General features: G+C 40.7%; 1 protein-coding gene across 3 annotated transcripts; it reads left to right on the top strand.

Annotated features, from left to right (window-relative positions):
* Window positions 1-2,035: 2,035 nt before the first annotated feature.
* LOC107226792 lies at window positions 2,036-17,188 on the top strand. Of its 3 annotated transcripts, none has more exons than XM_015667709.2 (4): window positions 2,036-2,729; window positions 6,260-6,356; window positions 13,289-14,015; window positions 14,150-17,188. In XM_015667709.2, the coding sequence occupies exons 1-4, from the start codon at window positions 2,688-2,690 to the stop codon at window positions 14,178-14,180; spliced, it is 897 nt and encodes a 298-aa protein (XP_015523195.1). In that variant the 5' UTR covers window positions 2,036-2,687; the 3' UTR covers window positions 14,181-17,188. The 3 variants fall into 3 exon arrangements, with proteins under 3 accessions (XP_015523195.1, XP_046602713.1, XP_046602714.1); XM_046746757.1 differs by having other exon boundaries at window positions 13,289-14,010; XM_046746758.1 differs by having other exon boundaries at window positions 13,289-14,006.
* The last annotated feature ends 281 nt before the right edge of the window (window positions 17,189-17,469 follow it).

Consider the following 17,469-nt stretch of genomic DNA (forward strand, 5'->3'; position numbering starts at 1 on the left):
AAATTGCGACTCACGGTCAGTGCTGCTTCATCTACAACATTACTCTTTGTTCTGTACTGCTGTATTAAGCGCCGACGTAGTGACGATGTAATATCAATTGGTGAACATTTTTGTTGCATAATTGAACAATTCAATTTATTTTGTAATAAGAAAATGACTGAAAGTAGTAAATTATTACGAAAATTAGTCTTATCTATAAATTATTAAGATATTTTAATCGTAACTTGAAAAGTTCGTAACCGAAATATCTTCGTTCTTAGCGTATAAACTTTTCATATAACGATTAAAATATCTAAGTATTTCATTGTTTGTGATTGTCACTCTGATATGTTTTCCCAGTAAAGTAATAAAATAGGTGATTCTGATGACAAAAATTTTAAATTAAACGAATTAATAAGATACGCCAGATTATCTCAGTATTGAACGTTAAAAATAATAATTCTGAAAGCGATGAATGTAAAAAATGTCTATTTCACTATTCAATTATGTAATAATTCACATTTTTATAACATTATTGAGTAACATAACCCTTTATCTTCACGGTTCAAGTCAAACTTGAAAATTTTTCGATTTAAAATATAATTTTTAGAGACTGAGAGGGCTGAAAATTAAAAACTGTGAATATCTCACAATGGCAAGAAAACAAGCTACTACCTCCGTTCTCAGTACTGCAGTATATGTATTATAAAAAATTCTTTTCCTGAAATTCCATGATTCATGGAAAGTAGCTACGCATCACATAGTTAATATTGCGTTCAAATACATTCCACTCAATGTGCATGACCAGTTTTGAAGAGTCCGACCGGCGTCACGATATGCACACCACATGATGAACAAATGTGAAACTGTAACTTCAGCGGATGAAAGATGCAAACGTGAATCTATCGAGTATGATTTACACACCGAAAGTACAAATTTAGCAATTCTCTGTATACAGTAACCGGGCTTAATATATCGATCACGTGTAAATGTGTATTCCAGGTCACTATACCACAATGAAAAGGGAAAAGTGAACCCTAAGCGAATTGGACAAATCCGATTAAAGTTGACGCAAACAGATTTTAGGCGAATTGTGTGACGGCCAATTGTGCGAAGCCTCAAATTTCCTCCGTCATTGTTCAGCCGTTTATCATTTACGCATATTCCGCGTGGCAACTAGAGCAAAATTCTTCTTTATTACTTCAAGTCCGATTAATTAACGATTTCTCGAGCGAGCACATCATTATTAAGAATGTATTTTTTCCAAAGCGGGAAACGGCTGATGATCGGGTAGGTATATGCTTATCTCACGGTATCTCTAGATCTGGCGGCAGGTGAAGCATTTAAATAATATATCGAACAGGTGAACTGGCACCTGTACCACCGACGTACAGGAGTAAAAGTCCTTTCGTTCTGACCGAGTGTATGTATAAGGTACCGGTTATCCTCGCCTTAATACCATTATTGTTTTCTCCCGTATTCGAATCGCAATTATCGTTTCCTTAAAGATTCTCAACGACAATCACTCGTCAACAGAAACACGAAGCTACTAGCCGCGAGCACTGGATAAAAAAATATCAACAAACGATCAGAAATTCGCAATACATATGATAAGACGATACGCGAGATATCTTTACATCCATCTTACAAGAAATAACCCTCTGAAGAATGTTGTACCTAAACTTTCTCCACTCGCTGTATTCGAAAAAATGATAATTCGTAATTTCTTTGTAGCTGAAGTACGAGTAACGGTGAGGTGAGCGATGAACAGGAGCTCGAATCGAGTCGTCAAAGTCCGAGATGAAAAAACAAGCGATCGATATTCGGTCGATTAAGACGGTGGAAAAGCGAAGAGTAGGCAATCGGAATCCGAAAATGATCGCGGCGTTCAACGGCATCCGGGCGAGTAAAAAGCGCGCGGCGATTCGAGCTGTGTGACGTCAGAGATCCGAAGGCTGCGATTCGTCGAGACGTTCGGCTGCGGTGGAAGGGATTTGTCCCTCTTACTTCGTGGGGATTTGGCAGCTGGTTGACCGCTCGAGTGTCATGGCGGCAGACCTGCTGGCGTCTCGAGGTGTGTTACGGAAAAAGAGAGAGGGAGAAAAAGAGAGAGGCGGCGAGTGTCTCGCATATTCGGAGGGGCTCCCGAGTCCTCACAGTCGAAAGGGTCGTCTCGGCGTTCAGGCAGATCCAGTCGAGCCGCGGGCGTCGCTGGATGTCGCGTAGAGTCCGAGGAGTCGCGTGAAGTTAGGCGAGGTCGCCTGCGTCGACGGGTAACGAGAACGAGTAAATAAACAATCGACGAACGGCCGCGCTATCCTCGGTCGAACCGCGCGCCACGAACTAACACACGGCGATAGTTAGTCACCTCGGCGATAGGAATTAACTCCGCCGGTTGACACCGCTCACCGTGGATGTGGGATCGATTTGCTTCACGTCAAGTTGGCACGGCTCACCCACACGCGCCGATCAAAGTGTGAATTCAGTGCGCTGATCCCCCGGCGTCTCGCCTCCTCATCGAGCACCGTGCAACGTCGCCTTTCAATTCCACTCTTACGATTAGTGACAATGTGCTTGTGACGAGAGGCCGAAATTCCGCGGTGGAAAATCAGGGACGGTTTAGCCGTTTGTGATTTGTTCGGGGAAACGAGTGGCCGGTTTAACAGTCGGGGAAAAAACAAAAGACGTCGGAGAAACGAGAAGACGATATGAGGGACACAAACGATATGATGGACGACGTAATTTGCGAGGTAATTCAAATTCGAGTAATTCGGCCATCTGGTACTTTGGATGAGTATCGTGGAAATTTTAACACTCGCCGGCAAAAATCTACGCTTAATCCTTCTACCTTCGGGTTTTCGTACAAATACGCCGTATTATTTATCACACCGCGATGAATTTACCGTTAAACTCCTACACTTTACCAGCTGCTGTGATCTATTGTTTTAATCTTTTTTTTACGCTGTCACTCCAGCATTAGCCAGGTTTAAATCAAAGTTGCATTCGAGTACCACGCACTTTGTACAACAGATTGTTCCTTCTTAGTTTAAACGTTAAATCAACGAGACTTTCTTGTTTGCTCCGAAAGTTCGGTATGATTTAGAAAATTGTATTATAATTGCAGGTCTAAGAATTTGTCCGCAGTTTTGAGAGTCGCTACAAATTTTCTCACGTTTATCCCATGGTATCTATAATTCGTGAGATGAATAATTGATGTGTTTAATAGTTTTTACCGCAAAACAGGATTTAGATATCGAAACATTACCGAGTACTTGGAAAATTCTCTGTCTGACGGCGATGAATTGAGAATATAGAACAATCCTGATTAACCCACTAATACAGCACATGGGAAGTTACATGAAACGGTTTTCAACGAATCAGTAGCATTTTGATAGAATCTAAACCGAGCGAGATAATTCCGCCAATTGAAAAGAACTTGTTCTCGGGTTTCTAATTTCCGTGGCATCCCATGCTCTGACAATTTCGTCATTTTCACACACGTATAAAGAAGAAGATAGATCCCAACTTCACCGATTCTCCAACAAGACGATGAAGAGATTTGGCTGTAATCCTCCTCCTCGGAAATAATTAACGGAATTACATGTATGCGAGTCTCATTACAGACAAGGTTCTCTTTTTATCTCAAATTAGGAACAATTACGCTAGAAATCAGATTGGCCAATGAATGCATAATAAACCACAAGACACGGTACATACCCCTTCTATTGTCATTCAGAGTTTGAAATTTTGCGGCTAATTTCGCGGACGATAGAGTGCGAAGGGTTGGCAAGGAAGGCCTTTCAAACCGCTGTTTCGTGCCACTCCGGTTGTTTTAATTGCCGCTACTGCTGAATCGGCGCTCCTTTATAATAATTTAACCAAGAACATGGCAACGACCGATTCAAAAAACATCGAGTTCGTTTATTCGAGTCATTTTAGAGTTTGAACAGTTTTGATCTGTGTTATTGATTATCCTTCTTCCGTCGTTGTTCAACGATCGATTTCATGAAGTGAAGACATCAACCGACGCGCGACGTATAATGGACATCCTGGGTAAATTCATTCTCCGCGTATAATGTGCGGTTTTCGACTCGTGCCTGGAGACAGGCAAACAATCTGTCTGCGTATTCGACGTCCGGTAGCGCTAGCCAGAGATGAATGCAAGATTTTATTCTAAAGCGAGATTCGCAGTTAGACAAGCACGTCGTGCCATTTAAGGAAACCTGTATGAGTTGAACGGCAAATTGAAAGTATTCAGGTTTGCCGAAAGACTGCATTTAGTTTTTGAAAAATTGATTTTTTCACTTTGAAGAACTAAAATCATGGCGATAATGATCAACAGTCACGCTTTCTCCCCAGCTTTCTCACTCTCTTATCAGTTTGGTGCACTTACTTCAGTTTTTCAGTTGCACGGAAAAATAAACGAACGACTGTTTTACGGTAAAATTAAATGGATTATCGTAAAGTTCAAAGTTCATCGTTGGTCTAATTTCAATTTACAGAGCTCCGGATCTTCGATATAACTTGGTGGTCGGTTTGGAAAATTGACATTTTGAGAGAATGATTTGTAGGAGCTTCGTCTCGACCGAATCTGTATTTCATCAATTTGTCAAACTCACCTGTTAGATCGTGCTTCTTCGATACCGATTCCAGACCGCGAAATAACGATCAAATAAATTTATATCCCCGGAGTTATACGACGAGACGTGGAAAAAAGGATGTAACAACGAGGGAAAGTTTGAGAACGAAATTGACGAAAATTGGAAAGACTCCAGAAACAAGATTTCGACAATACCGGGCAGAGTTTTATGTCCTATTAAACTTCTCAACCCTTATAATATATTTTCTCCAAGCTGGGAGAAAATTCACGCTGTAATAAAACGGGTGAAAACTTTAGAAACTCTCTTTCGCCTCGGTGAACTTTTACGTGAAAATTCAATTCCCTCACCTCGGCAATATTCTTTTTACCGGCCCGCCTCTTCTCCCCCCATTTGCCCAGGGCTCTTCGATAACAGGGCCAAAATTTTGGTAAATTTTTACAACCCGAAACAGAGGCCGTAAAGGTTTACGGCAATATTCTTGCCTGATGCAGCCGCGGTACGCGAAGCTACCGTAATTTTGCGGATTCAGGGAAAGCGTTTGACAATAAGACAGTAAATAATGTGCCGTAAAATTTTCTGCAACGAGAGAGAGAAAGAGAGAGAGAAAGAGAGAGACGGATTACAGGAACGTGTCGGGCCTCGGCACGGGGTCTCCAAAAACCACATCCTTTCGTAATTTTGGGATTTAGGGTCTGGCGGGCAGTGGGTCAGTGGGAAAAATTTTTTCAAGGCCTCTTACCTTCCTTACGCCTTGTTGTACAGGACGAGTTTTAGGGGCAACAAATAATATACGAAATTGGAAGAAAGTGCGACGACTTTAGTCAGTCGTGAAATTGTCCCTACACCTTCAAATACGCGTAACACTGTAACCTAACCGACGTTCTTCGACACGGAAATTTACCTACTTCTCCTGCCACATCGTAAGTTATTTTTAGTCACGATATATTTCACGCGACCAAATAACGTTTGATCGATTTGTCATCGCGAATATTACCTCGGCTTTGGTGAAAATTCTCTCTACGTAACTCGCATATAAACAAAAAAAAAATGCATCTTTTGTTATTCGTCTATAATTGGATCGTTTGTTATTTTTGTTTCCACAAGTTTTTCATGCAATGCGAAGAAACAAACTTGAACTGAATTAACGAGAACTGATTTTAATGATTAAGATGAAATTTATATATCCTGAACTGCATCATTGCGTTTTCGATGAACTTTCACTTCAACCGATTCCTGCTATTGAACTACAAAACACTGATCTGTAATTTGTCTCTTGTAAATTACGAATAATCCAGCAAAAAGAGAAATAAATGAAATTCAGTGTGTTTTCATATCTTCCTATAAATCATATCATCAAACTTTTCACTTGAGAAATTTAATCTCGTCCCATTATTCTGTCACCAACATTGAATACTGTAATTATAATATTCCATTGAAAATCGTGATAGAAATAAAAATCGTTGAAACGAAGAACAAAAAAGTGCAAATTGCGCAGCACAGGGGAAATTACTTCCAATTAGTACGTGTGTGTACAAGGAAGCATGAATCACCCGTACGCGAAGTTGATATAAATATAAACACGATGAGGATAAAGTCATGCCTACTGCAAAAATGAGAAAAAACAGAGCACTCGTTTGTTAATATTCGAGATTAAATTAACTCCGGCTTTCATCTTCCAGGACACGATGATGGAATGTAGCGGCGCGGACGGCGGAGGCCTGGAGGACCTTGTCAACCTTGCATCGGATATCGCAGACGCAGCCCCAAGTATACGAGGTAATTGCTTCATGTGCCTCGTGTACCAGCTCAATTATCATTTATAATTGCGTATTATGCTTTGCGAGAGTCGACTGAAATAGAATAAAAAGCTAACGAAACGTGAGAAAAATGAATAAAAAAATAATTAAAAAATCGATTTCGCCGCAGCATCCGCTTTACCTCGCAAGCCGTACGTGGACGCATGGATGGCAGGGTGGTTCAAGTCCCGCCGGTTTGCCGTACGAGTCCAATGCGCATACGATTAAACACGATAGTCAGGCTGCAGGCGAACTGCAGGAAAACTCGTTTGTCAACGGGCTTTATTAGCTCGCACGTTCAATCTCATAAATTATTTAACTACAGCTATTCACTGCCTTCAACGATCTCTTATTCGCTCCCGCGGCATTCAATACGAGCCTCTGTATTATAATACGTGCACACGATGCACGGCGCACATAGTCGAGGTCCAGCGCAATGTTATACCGGTTATGAAATCAATAATTCGTCAATGGCAAATATCCAGCCGCCCTCCTCCTCTACCTACGTAACACGATGTACATGATTTAGGTAATTAGAGTCGTATAACGCCTGCAGCGCTTGGTTCCTTATACCTACACCGAACAATATGTGTACAGGTATACATCATGTGTCTATCTGTATGTAACGTGTAGGTCTATGATGTAATGCGTCGCGGTAATTGCATGCGAAATTAATTAACACGTTTGACCGCGTGTGTTTATACTTGCTCATTAACTCGCTGATGTACGGTACATGTTATTGATTAATTATCGGCGAAACGATACGTGCTTCATCATACGCGAGCTGCTTGCAGAATCCGTGTATGTAGCTGGGAGTGAAAATTGGCAAATAAACTCAATCAAAATTCGATCTCTTCTTGTTGAGCTCTCTCGCCCCCGTGTCTGATATGCCACGTTCTACAATATATTGCTTCGTACAGGCGGTTGGCCATTGTTACCGCAGATTGGATCGGATACATTGAAATTACTCCCTGGGAGTCGGGATGCTGCTACATCGAGGAATTTGCTGCCCACTCGTTGTAACCATGTTTTTAGTCATCCGTTACAGATACGGATTTTTTTTAAAATTTTATTTTACATCAATTTTCAAGCGATAAGAGACCGCAAAGTGTACGTGATCACTTTTTCCGTAGAACGATTAAAAATTTTCGTTGTCAGACTCTATGGCATACGTATAATATTGGAACGTTTGTCAATACTATATCCTGGTATCATAATACATGCAGTATAGCGAGAAGAGAGATAAATTTTTTATGAGAACAAAGTTAGCAACGTTACGATTTTTTTCTGGGTCGCCCTCCAAATCAACTTCAAATACTTCAAAAACAATTCCCTAATTTTTTCAGTTTTTTTATCTCAACCCTAACCCGTGCCTGTAAGAGGGTGGATTTCCCCATTTTAAATACAAGTGTTTCGGACACATTCTTAGTATATATTTTGTAGTAAGAGTGATAATATTCGAAAAAATCTGTAACTGCGAGGTTTCATTGGGCATTAGTGTTAATATGCGAGAAAAAATTCACATTATCATACCATACAATCTCGACAAATTTCACACCCTCGAAATCCGACTTTTTTCCATTTAAAGGAAGTGCAATTTGTCTAGATTACCCAGTACGATGGTGTGCATTTTTTCTGAGATAGTAGCACTAATGCCCACTAAAACCTCGCAGTTATAGATTTTTTTGTATGTTATTTCTCTTACAGTAAGATACATGTACTGAGAATGTGTTCAAAATACGTGTATTTTAAATGAGAACGTCCTCACTCTTACAGGCACGGGTGAGAGTTGAGAGAATAATCTGAGAAAAATTAGGAATTGTTTTTGAATTATTTAAAGTTGACTTGGCGGGCGGTTCGGAAAAAATTCATTCCACCTTGATAAGGACCACCCTAATGTATATACATATTTGTAATTTTCCTCAAAGGTTAAGTGCAGCATATTTTTTTTCTCACGAATAATATACCTCATCATAATTTTCCTTAGTATGATATTTTTTTACTACTCCACACCGCGAACGATTCTAACTCTCTCTCTCTCTTTCTTTCTCTCTCCTCCCTTTTCCCCGGGTCTCACGCCGCGGATAGTTGAATAGAATGAGAAATTTCGATGAAAGGGATGGAATTCGAATCTCTTAAATTCCCATGAAAACTGGAAACGAGATACGCGGACATAATATACGTATACGTGTATCCTTCTGGGTTTTCCCATAAATTTTCGATTTCGCATGACCCCCTCGGGATGTCCCGCTCCCGGTCACTGTATATATTATACCTATATACACATCCCCTTACAGAAAGGTCTGTGACTCGGTTTCACCATCCCCTGCGCTCTCCTGAAACCCGGCATGCGTGTGTGCGTGTCTATGTCGCATCGTTTCTGTCTGACCCGAGTATCGCCGGTCACGGATAAACGAGCATGAGTGTATGGGTATGGGAAGACTTGTATGTATAATATAGGTATGTATCCCCGCATCCTAGGGGACCGAAGGACCTGCTTCCAGATAAAGTATCCTGAAGGACACTCGGAAAACACCAGCTATTGCTGCTTCGTATAATATAAACAGTACCGATTGAGAAAGATCAGTCTCTCATTGTCACCTAAGTTACTACAATCATTATTTTCACATTAAAAATGTTTTTCGACCGCACTAACGACTTGTTTACATTATTTTTATTTTATTGTAAGAAATTATATTTACGCTTGATTAATATCTGTGCACTGATTATAATAATCATTGTTATTGTAACACGTAGCGTGCATAATACTTAATAGTACGCAGTATTGGCGATGGTAATGATTTGAAATGGTGAATTTAGACCGTGACGAGAGATACTCAGGTACTAGTATAAAGTGCCCTAATTTATGAATTAACGGGCAGACGACCTTATTCCGAATTAATCTCATTACGGATGCTAATGAAACGAGAGCAGGGTTGATCGGAGACGCATAAGCGAAGAGTATAAGACTTACCGGCATGGGCGACCATGTGACTGGGTATCGTACCTGGGGTGAGTGAATACCCTGTGAATCACCACGCCTGGGAAATTGCCTTCCAAAACGACGTTGCCTCTGCTCTTACGTTGTATGGAGAACGCGATCGCTGATGGGATGAAGAAGAATTCGTTATTAAGCGTTACGCATAATTAGGGTTATTTGAATAACGAAACACTTCTCAATCTTATTGTTAGTTGAATTATTTATACAGATGTGACATGAAATAAACGAAATAGATAATAATAATCTGATTCAAATACCACGTGGATACATGTAAACTAATCCTTCTGAAGCAGACGTTGCAACCGTCTTCGTCGATAGTTTAAAACTTTGTTGAATCCAATTAAATTCAATTATTCATGTCCAAAAATATTCTCCTAACTATATCTAATGCGGTCGTTTTTCATTGACGGTCTTAATCGTTCAAAACTGGATTGGGATCGTATGTGTACATTAGAAAAAGTTCCGACGTAAAAAATAGTGAATATTTCTTACTTATTGCGTGAATTACGAGGGTATGTATATCCACCACCCATTACGCATATTGCAGGTACGGCAGGTTACTGGGCATATGTATAATAATGTTTTACGATCTCAGAGAGAACGCTGACATAAATCACTTGTAATTCCGTTATTTTCAGCACCGACCTAATTCCGTCCGGGGAAACGAAATTGAGTTCCGTTGTCTTGTTCTTATTACATCCCCCCCTACGCCCAAATCCCTCTTACATGATATTATTTTCCCATCTTCGCTCCTTCGCTTTTTATACAAGTTTTGTTAGCTCATTTCATACACCGTAAAGCCAACTTTATTATTCGCATCATACTGTTAGCAAAGATTGGCCATGCCTGTCACGCATTTTCCTCTGATTATAAGGGTAGCGCCAAGTACGATATCTCGCGGCGAGGGATCAAAAACCAATCTCGCGTACCAAATCCTGGTCGAGTTTATACGATGCGCACGCGGTTCGTCGTCCTCGTTCCTATAAACTCTTCTCACGACGTTTAAATTTCCGTTACATTTTTTTTTCTCGAGCCAGAGTATATGTGTATACATATCTTTTTTTTTCCTTCTTCTGCTCTCTCTCCTTTTTTTCTTCTCTTCACATGGCATGCATCCGGGGCTCGGAGATGATTAGATATGCGCGCCGTGCGTCGGGCTGATGACACCGGATATTTTGATGCACCTTAGCAATTTGGTTACAGCATCCGACCAGTGTGTATCAAATAAGAAAAAATATTAGGAAACTTATATTTTCCCATTTACGTTTTTTCGAGGGGGTAGCGGGTCATTGAATCGCACAACGAATTAATATTGAAGTACAATGGCTTGTGTTTAGTGAAGCTTATTTATTTTGAAAAACCGTCGCTGTAAAAATTGTGCAATGCATATAATTAGAATGGTAAATTGGCGAAACAAAAAGTTTTAAGAAAAAATGAAATAAGCAATCTCGTGCGTAAGTGGTAATTTACTCCTCAAGATTATTCATTTGAAAATATTGTGGTTTTTTGAACGACGCTGAAGATACAATGAAGTGCGTATTCATCGATCGATTAAAACCGCAGGTTAATACAAACCGTATTGCACGATACGTTAAAAGTTTAACGTTCATCCTTCAAGCCTGGTTCTTAAATTATACCTGCGCGCGAAAACTCCAATGGTATCCGCGGTGGTTCACCTTCTCCTTCCGGATCTGATATGCACCGAATATTTTCTCAGGTTATAAACTCGGCGAGCGCCCCCCGTGGGCGGCGTACGATATTCGTGTTCCCATGAACAGGTAGCACACATTGCATACGCGTAAATAGTTGCACGCACACTTAGACGCGTCTCTGCCGCGTGTGAGAATGAATACGAGAGGAGAGCACTGCGTGTGTGCGCATGGTGCATGCGGTGCGCGTAGTTACGTAGTACAATGAGTGTATAAGGATCAGAGGAGAGGCCGTGAGGTATGGGTAGGATGGTAGGAAGGTAGGAAGGTAGGTAGGTAGGTAGTTACGCGAAGGGGAAAGATGACAGGTAGTTCCCATGGGACGTTTCTGGAGCAATAATTCCCACAGGTTGCCTAGACGGGGAAAACCGTACAGTGTACCTTGAAACTGGGATACACTGCACTGGAGTACAGGACGACGGGATAACCGTAGCGGAACTGACTGACTGACTGACTGCTCGGGAATCAAAGGGAAGAAAGGTCAAGAGTATATGTATATATATTATACATATATATATGTATACCTAGGAAGAAACCGACTCCGCGAGTCTCGCTTACGTGAAGTCTGGTCATGTGCTCGGAAGGATTTATATTATTCGGGATTACAGGTTCAGATTCTTCTCCGTGCAGTTGCGGGGTAGCGAATAAATATAATTGCACGGAAGCGAATTGAAAGGGCTTCGAATTTCCATGCCTGGAGCAATTGGATACTAGAGTGTTCCTGTTTCTATCAGTATCGGCAATACTCGTTAGTCAAGTACGCCCTTCGCATTCCAAGTATTATCGTATTACTTTCTACCGTACCGAGGAAATAACTAGTTCAGTCTGCAGTCAATTTACTCAATTACACTCGAGAACTCGATGACACCGCGATTTGTGGTTGAGTGATATCTGGAAAAATCTGGACAAGTTGAGTGGGAATTGGTGAGCGCAAAAAAAAAAAAAAAAAAAATAAAAAATATGTGATCCAAAAATGGTGAAAACTGTAACTGTTGTTATATATAGATACGTATAACAATGCTCGATTTTTTGAACGAGTTTATACGCGCAAACTTGGTTTTCTTCGAGCATGACGAAAGATGATAACGAGTAGAAAACGTACCTACTGCATAATTTAAAATGCATATTTAAAAGTGAAAGATTCCAATTTCTCTCGGCATTTATTTTATATATGCAGATGAAATAGCTGCTTAAATTACATTGCGCAATTTTTAGCTTTTATATTTCAACGTGCAGTTTCTTCGAAAGTAGCGAGGTTTATTTAATTCAACTATCCAGCGTTCCCAAAGTTGTCTGTAAAATCGCCGAGTGTAATTTTCATAAATTTGGATTACAAACGATGCTTATAAAATACAATTCCTTTCTCACGGCCTGTAGAAGACGAACCAAAAAAAACAAAACAACAAGAAAATAGAAATAGTCAGTTTGCGAAGGTTTATTTCACAACGTTGCGGGACGTTCTTATTATCCGCGGCGAGACTGTATTATATTGCATAGAGACGTTCTCGTTGAATAGTTGACCTCATTCTAACCTGACCAAGTTTTACTCTTTCGTAAATATGCCACACGGTTTCACTGAAACTAAATTTGCTTTCAATTCGTACTACAGAGATATTTGCGCACGACATTTGCAAGCAGATGCGCAGTGGAAGCTGCGGAGTGACTGCAGGTTGTAAGAAAATATTCATTCGCAGTCACGCTGAAATTATTTCACGAAGCGGCCTATATTTTCCGTATCAAGGAGGTACACGGAGGTCAAAAAGTAGAATAGAATAGAAGGCCGCTCAATAAATGGGTCACAATATCGAATCCTCCAATAGCCAAAAATCTAATTCATTATAAAATTTGAAAACGTAGAAAGGTGTAATGTAATGTGGAAAGGTATAGAAAGCTAAAATGTACAATTATGAAAAGTCCGATGCTTCTCAGGTTTCGTCTTGGTTTTTTTTAGATATTCACTCTCAGAATTCTGTTTCTCGAATTTTCTATTACGTTATAAAATTCTGTGACCCAGATTTTTGGCTCTTTGAAAATTCCATATCGCTACCCTTCTAATTGCCGTATGCGTCTCTTCTACCTTATCACTCCCTGCAACCTGGCGATTGTTGCGTCAAAGTTTCGTCACATCAATACAACCACCATGTATTTCGTTACAGAAATTGCGCGTAGTCATAATACGACTTCTCCAAACGTCTGTTTCAGACGCGGCCGAGCGTCTGCTGACCCTGCTGGGCGTTGACGAGGACGACGAGGCCTCGTCGTCGGAGGACGAGGGTGTGGAGGTCGACCTGGAGGACAGCGACGGAGATGAGCCGCAGGACACGCGACTGTTGCACCAGCTCGCGGCGTCGCTGGCGCAGGAGCTGAAGTACGCGAAGCAGAACAGTTCTAACAGCAAACTAGCGCTGCAGAGCCAAGGGGCATGCAGCGAGGTTCAGGGTAAGAACGGGACGACTTCGAGCATGGATTTCGGCCCCGAAACGACGCGGGAGTACAGCTCGATTAGCTTCGAGAGGCGCGGAAGTTCGGCTCCGTTCTGCCATAGCGAGGAGTCCCGTCTTTCCCGACACCTGCAGCACCGTCTGCACGAGCAGCTGCCGCCCCCGCCCCCCTACCAATGCACCAGGGTGAACGCGCTGCCCCAGCCTAACGAGGGGCGGGGGAAGTTCGAATTCGTCGCGAGGGCCCAAAACCACGCGGAAATGCCACCCGCCTACCCCTCCTTCGGCTCCTGCGCCATGATCGAGGACCCCGAGGGGCCCCGGCTGACGGACCCCGACTCGTGGGGCGTCGGGTGGGAGGCTTGCGCCTCCGAGGCCCTCCGATACCTCGTGGAGGACGAGGGCCTTCCCCCCCACCACCCCACCGTCGTCGCAATGAAAAATCACCTCGATCTGCAGAGAGGGCGGGTCCTTTCTCAGTTCGTTGCGTAAATCACAACTTTATTTATTTACTTCTCTGTTTTTCTTTCTTTCTTTTTTTTTTTTTTACTTATTTTTATGGTAATCGTTTCTTATTTAATCTGTCGAGATGTAGAACGTTGGAATGATTTTTTTTTTATAGCTGCTGCAAATTCGGGTCGACGACTCGGTGATACGGCGATCGGGCGGGAGTAGAAATTTTGAAAGATCTGCAGAAAACTGGACGGTCACTATGTCGAATTATCAATGACGAGGAAATTTATTTAAGATCATCTTGATTGAATTTAGAAAGGTCTGAGTATAGGAATTCAAACACAGATTTGTCGAAATAAGTGAAAATATATTCGGCACGTTTCGTGGGAAAGAGACAACTATTAGGAAGGAGAAAAAGAATGAATATGTACCGTGCCAAAATGTAAAATTGTTTGTAGAATTTTGATGATTCTATGGTTTGGTTTTTTCCACAATTTACCTTGTACATATTGACTTTTCGCTTTTTTGAAAGTTCGATGTCGTGATTCTTTTATTTTTTAATCTTTCTACATTTTTAACCCCTGTACTCCGACAGCGATGAGCTAATTTAGACGAATCGAGGTGCCATTCACTTAAGGAGGTTATTAATTTAACAGTGAAAATTAAACTGCCCATCAAAGTAACTTGAATGAGTGAAATTTTTTTTTGAAACAACGTGAAATCAATCGAAGTATGTAACTAAAATCACTGTACCCAACTCAGTTGAAATCGCGAGGTCAGCGTCAAGGAAGTGAAGGAAACTCATTCGATAAGGAGGAAACTAATGAAAATTACTCGAAACGAATGTCAACGAGGTGAAAGTATTTATTTGATTTCCACGTAAATGGCCCCTCGCGACCGAACGTTTCCTTCATCGGTTCAAGCTGGAATCAAATTAATTACGCAAATAGAAGCGCTTGCGGCCCAGGTGAGGCGAAAGCTTTGTAACGAAGTTTGAAAACTCGCGTTGAGGTTTTTCTCGACGAAATGGAAAACTGCCGATAACTGTAGACAGCTCGAGCGAAACTTCGTAAATGTGTGACGGAAAAATTACGGGAAACGAATCTCGCCCAACGCAGTCGGGCAGAAGCCTAGGCTTTACGTAGGCAAATTTATTGCGCTGATCCGTTGAGATTATCGCGTTGATCGTTCGTCGTCGATTGATTTAATGATCTGGACGTAATTTCAATTCGTTTTATTTTCCTCGTTGCCAACGGGATGCCGATGAAACGTTGATTTGCTTTATTACATTCGGTAACATTTTGCAATTCCGTAAAATTGACGTTATCGTAGGTTTTTCTTCTCACTTTGCGGAGTTACGAGGATTTTGTAAAGGTTCGCGAATTGAAAGAGAAAAAAAAACGTAAACGTAAAAACTTGAATAGTTTGGACAAGTCGAATTCTTTTAAATCAGGATTATAGGAAGGACGTAGTCGAGACAATTTTGGGAGTTGCGCTGCTGTTGTTTTTATCTTTTCATTCCCACGACAGGAGAAAGGACTTGAAACACTTTATCTGCACCATTCTCGACTCCGCCTTTCCTCAAAGGTTAACCGAGATTTTTTCCTGCGAAGTTATCTTCAAAGCAGAACGCGAGGCTTGATCTTTAGCTCTTGATGATTTCTTACGGTGGCGAACGAAACGAACGAAACCGGCCGCGTCCGTTATTTTTTCGATGGTGCATAGATACCGCGAAAGTTGACTGTTACAATCGATAAGACGGTAATTCTGGGAGAGGTTGAATTTCTCATTTCTGTGCCAATAAAGCAGCTTATGTTCTTAGCTAATTTTAACCCACACGGCGGTACATATCGGGATCTGAACGAAAAATGATACTTGTGAATTTACAGTAATTTATGGATATGTATAGGTATTTTGTAGTTAGTGTACGGCGATGTGCTTCAATCCGCAATTGTCGTAAATAATCGAGATTCGCTTCCTCGTATCAATAAGCTGATGCATTAAGCTGGTGTTGGCCAATCGATGTAGTAAGATAAGGTATTAGCAATGAAGCTGCGAATTTTCTTATGAATCAATAATCGGTAGACGGAACAGCCGCGGCGGATAAACTATTTTTATTTTTATTTATTTATTATCATTAGTAGGATTATTCTCTTTTACTCTTTGCAAACTTAAAACCGACGATGTTTAGGTTAGCATAGTGACGGATAATTAACGAACGGAAATTATACGATCGATCGCATCCCTTCTCGCAACATTCGCATCGGAGGAGAAAGTTGTATAATAAATATATACTTGTATACAACGCGCCTATATGTATATACGGTGTATCCGACCAACGAAAGACCAATTATAGGAAATTGGTGGTTCATCACTTGTTGGTCGTGTTCATAAAAAAAAAGAAAAAAGCAACACAAAATATATACATAAATTACAATATTAAAGCCTTGTAAGCCTTAAGCGCTTATTATATAGTTAAAAACATTAAAAAATGTCCTAGGAGAGTAACGAGAGTAGGCTATGATAATTATATATAATAGATATGTCATATCTATTACCAATGCACAATATTAAACTAATATCCCCTAAACTAATCATATAAAATCCACTCAGCACTGCCAACGTTCTCAAGATTCTTTCCAAAGATCTTAGATATTTATTGAACGGGGGAGCAACGTGTAAAATTAGAAGTATGAGCAGGAGAAAGAAAAAGCAAGAAAATAAGATGGAGGTGGGCGTATTTCGGACCCTTGAATCCCCTCATCTTGTCAGTTATTTTACTTTGACCACGCATACATGCATAGGGTACATCGGACATTTCATTGTCAGATCAACTTTATACCCGTTTTCGGTGCTTTAGAATCAAACAATTGCAGCACCGAGCACCGGTGACTGGTTAATTTGAGATAAAAAAAAAAGACACTTCGTATATCTGCTTATTAATACGACCGTAGTCGAATAAAGAAATCGCAGTTTTCCGAGGTGGAATAAAAATTGCTAGAAATCTTGCGTAAATTGAAGTCGAAAAAAGATTGCGTAAAGACTTTTATTGTGAGTCGCGTTTATACCTCGTCGTGCAGAGGCGATTATTGTAAATATGTATTATATTGTTTTAACTTATACAGTCGATCCATTGTTACTTTTACAATAAATCATTTGTAGATAGCATTTGACCAGTATAATAAACGACCATTAAATTAACAAAGTATAATTGAATTTTTCATTTATTTTACACCAACTAGAATACCCGCATGTGTCCGTATGAGGAAAAAAATGGATATAGGTATATTTACACACCTACGTAATCCGGACTGCATATCTTAATGCCGATTAATTTGGCTGATGATTCGTTGTGAGTCTCAGCAGGGGGTATAAACCGCCTCGCCTGTCCGTGTTAATTACGTCTTGTGCAATTAAAAAGTAACGGTCACGTACGTGACATGCATATTGCATGTATGTGTAACGTGTATACGTAAACAGATCCGGTAT

This window comes from Neodiprion lecontei, chromosome 1 (assembly GCF_021901455.1).
Source record: "Neodiprion lecontei isolate iyNeoLeco1 chromosome 1, iyNeoLeco1.1, whole genome shotgun sequence".
Classification (NCBI taxonomy): Eukaryota; Metazoa; Arthropoda; class Insecta; order Hymenoptera; family Diprionidae; genus Neodiprion; species Neodiprion lecontei.

What these genes read in the sequence shown, in the direction of transcription:
- LOC107226792 (XM_046746757.1), top strand. Translation starts at nt 2,688, where the DNA reads ATGAGGGACACAAACGATATGATGGACGACGTAATTTGCGAG. An exon ending in TGGACGACGTAATTTGCGAG is followed by an intron (nt 2,730 to 6,259) that starts GTAATTCAAATT and finishes TTCATCTTCCAG; the next exon opens with GACACGATGATGGAATGTAG. An exon ending in GGCGGGTCCTTTCTCAGTTC is followed by an intron (nt 14,011 to 14,149) that starts GTTGCGTAAATC and finishes TTTTTTTTATAG; the next exon opens with CTGCTGCAAATTCGGGTCGA.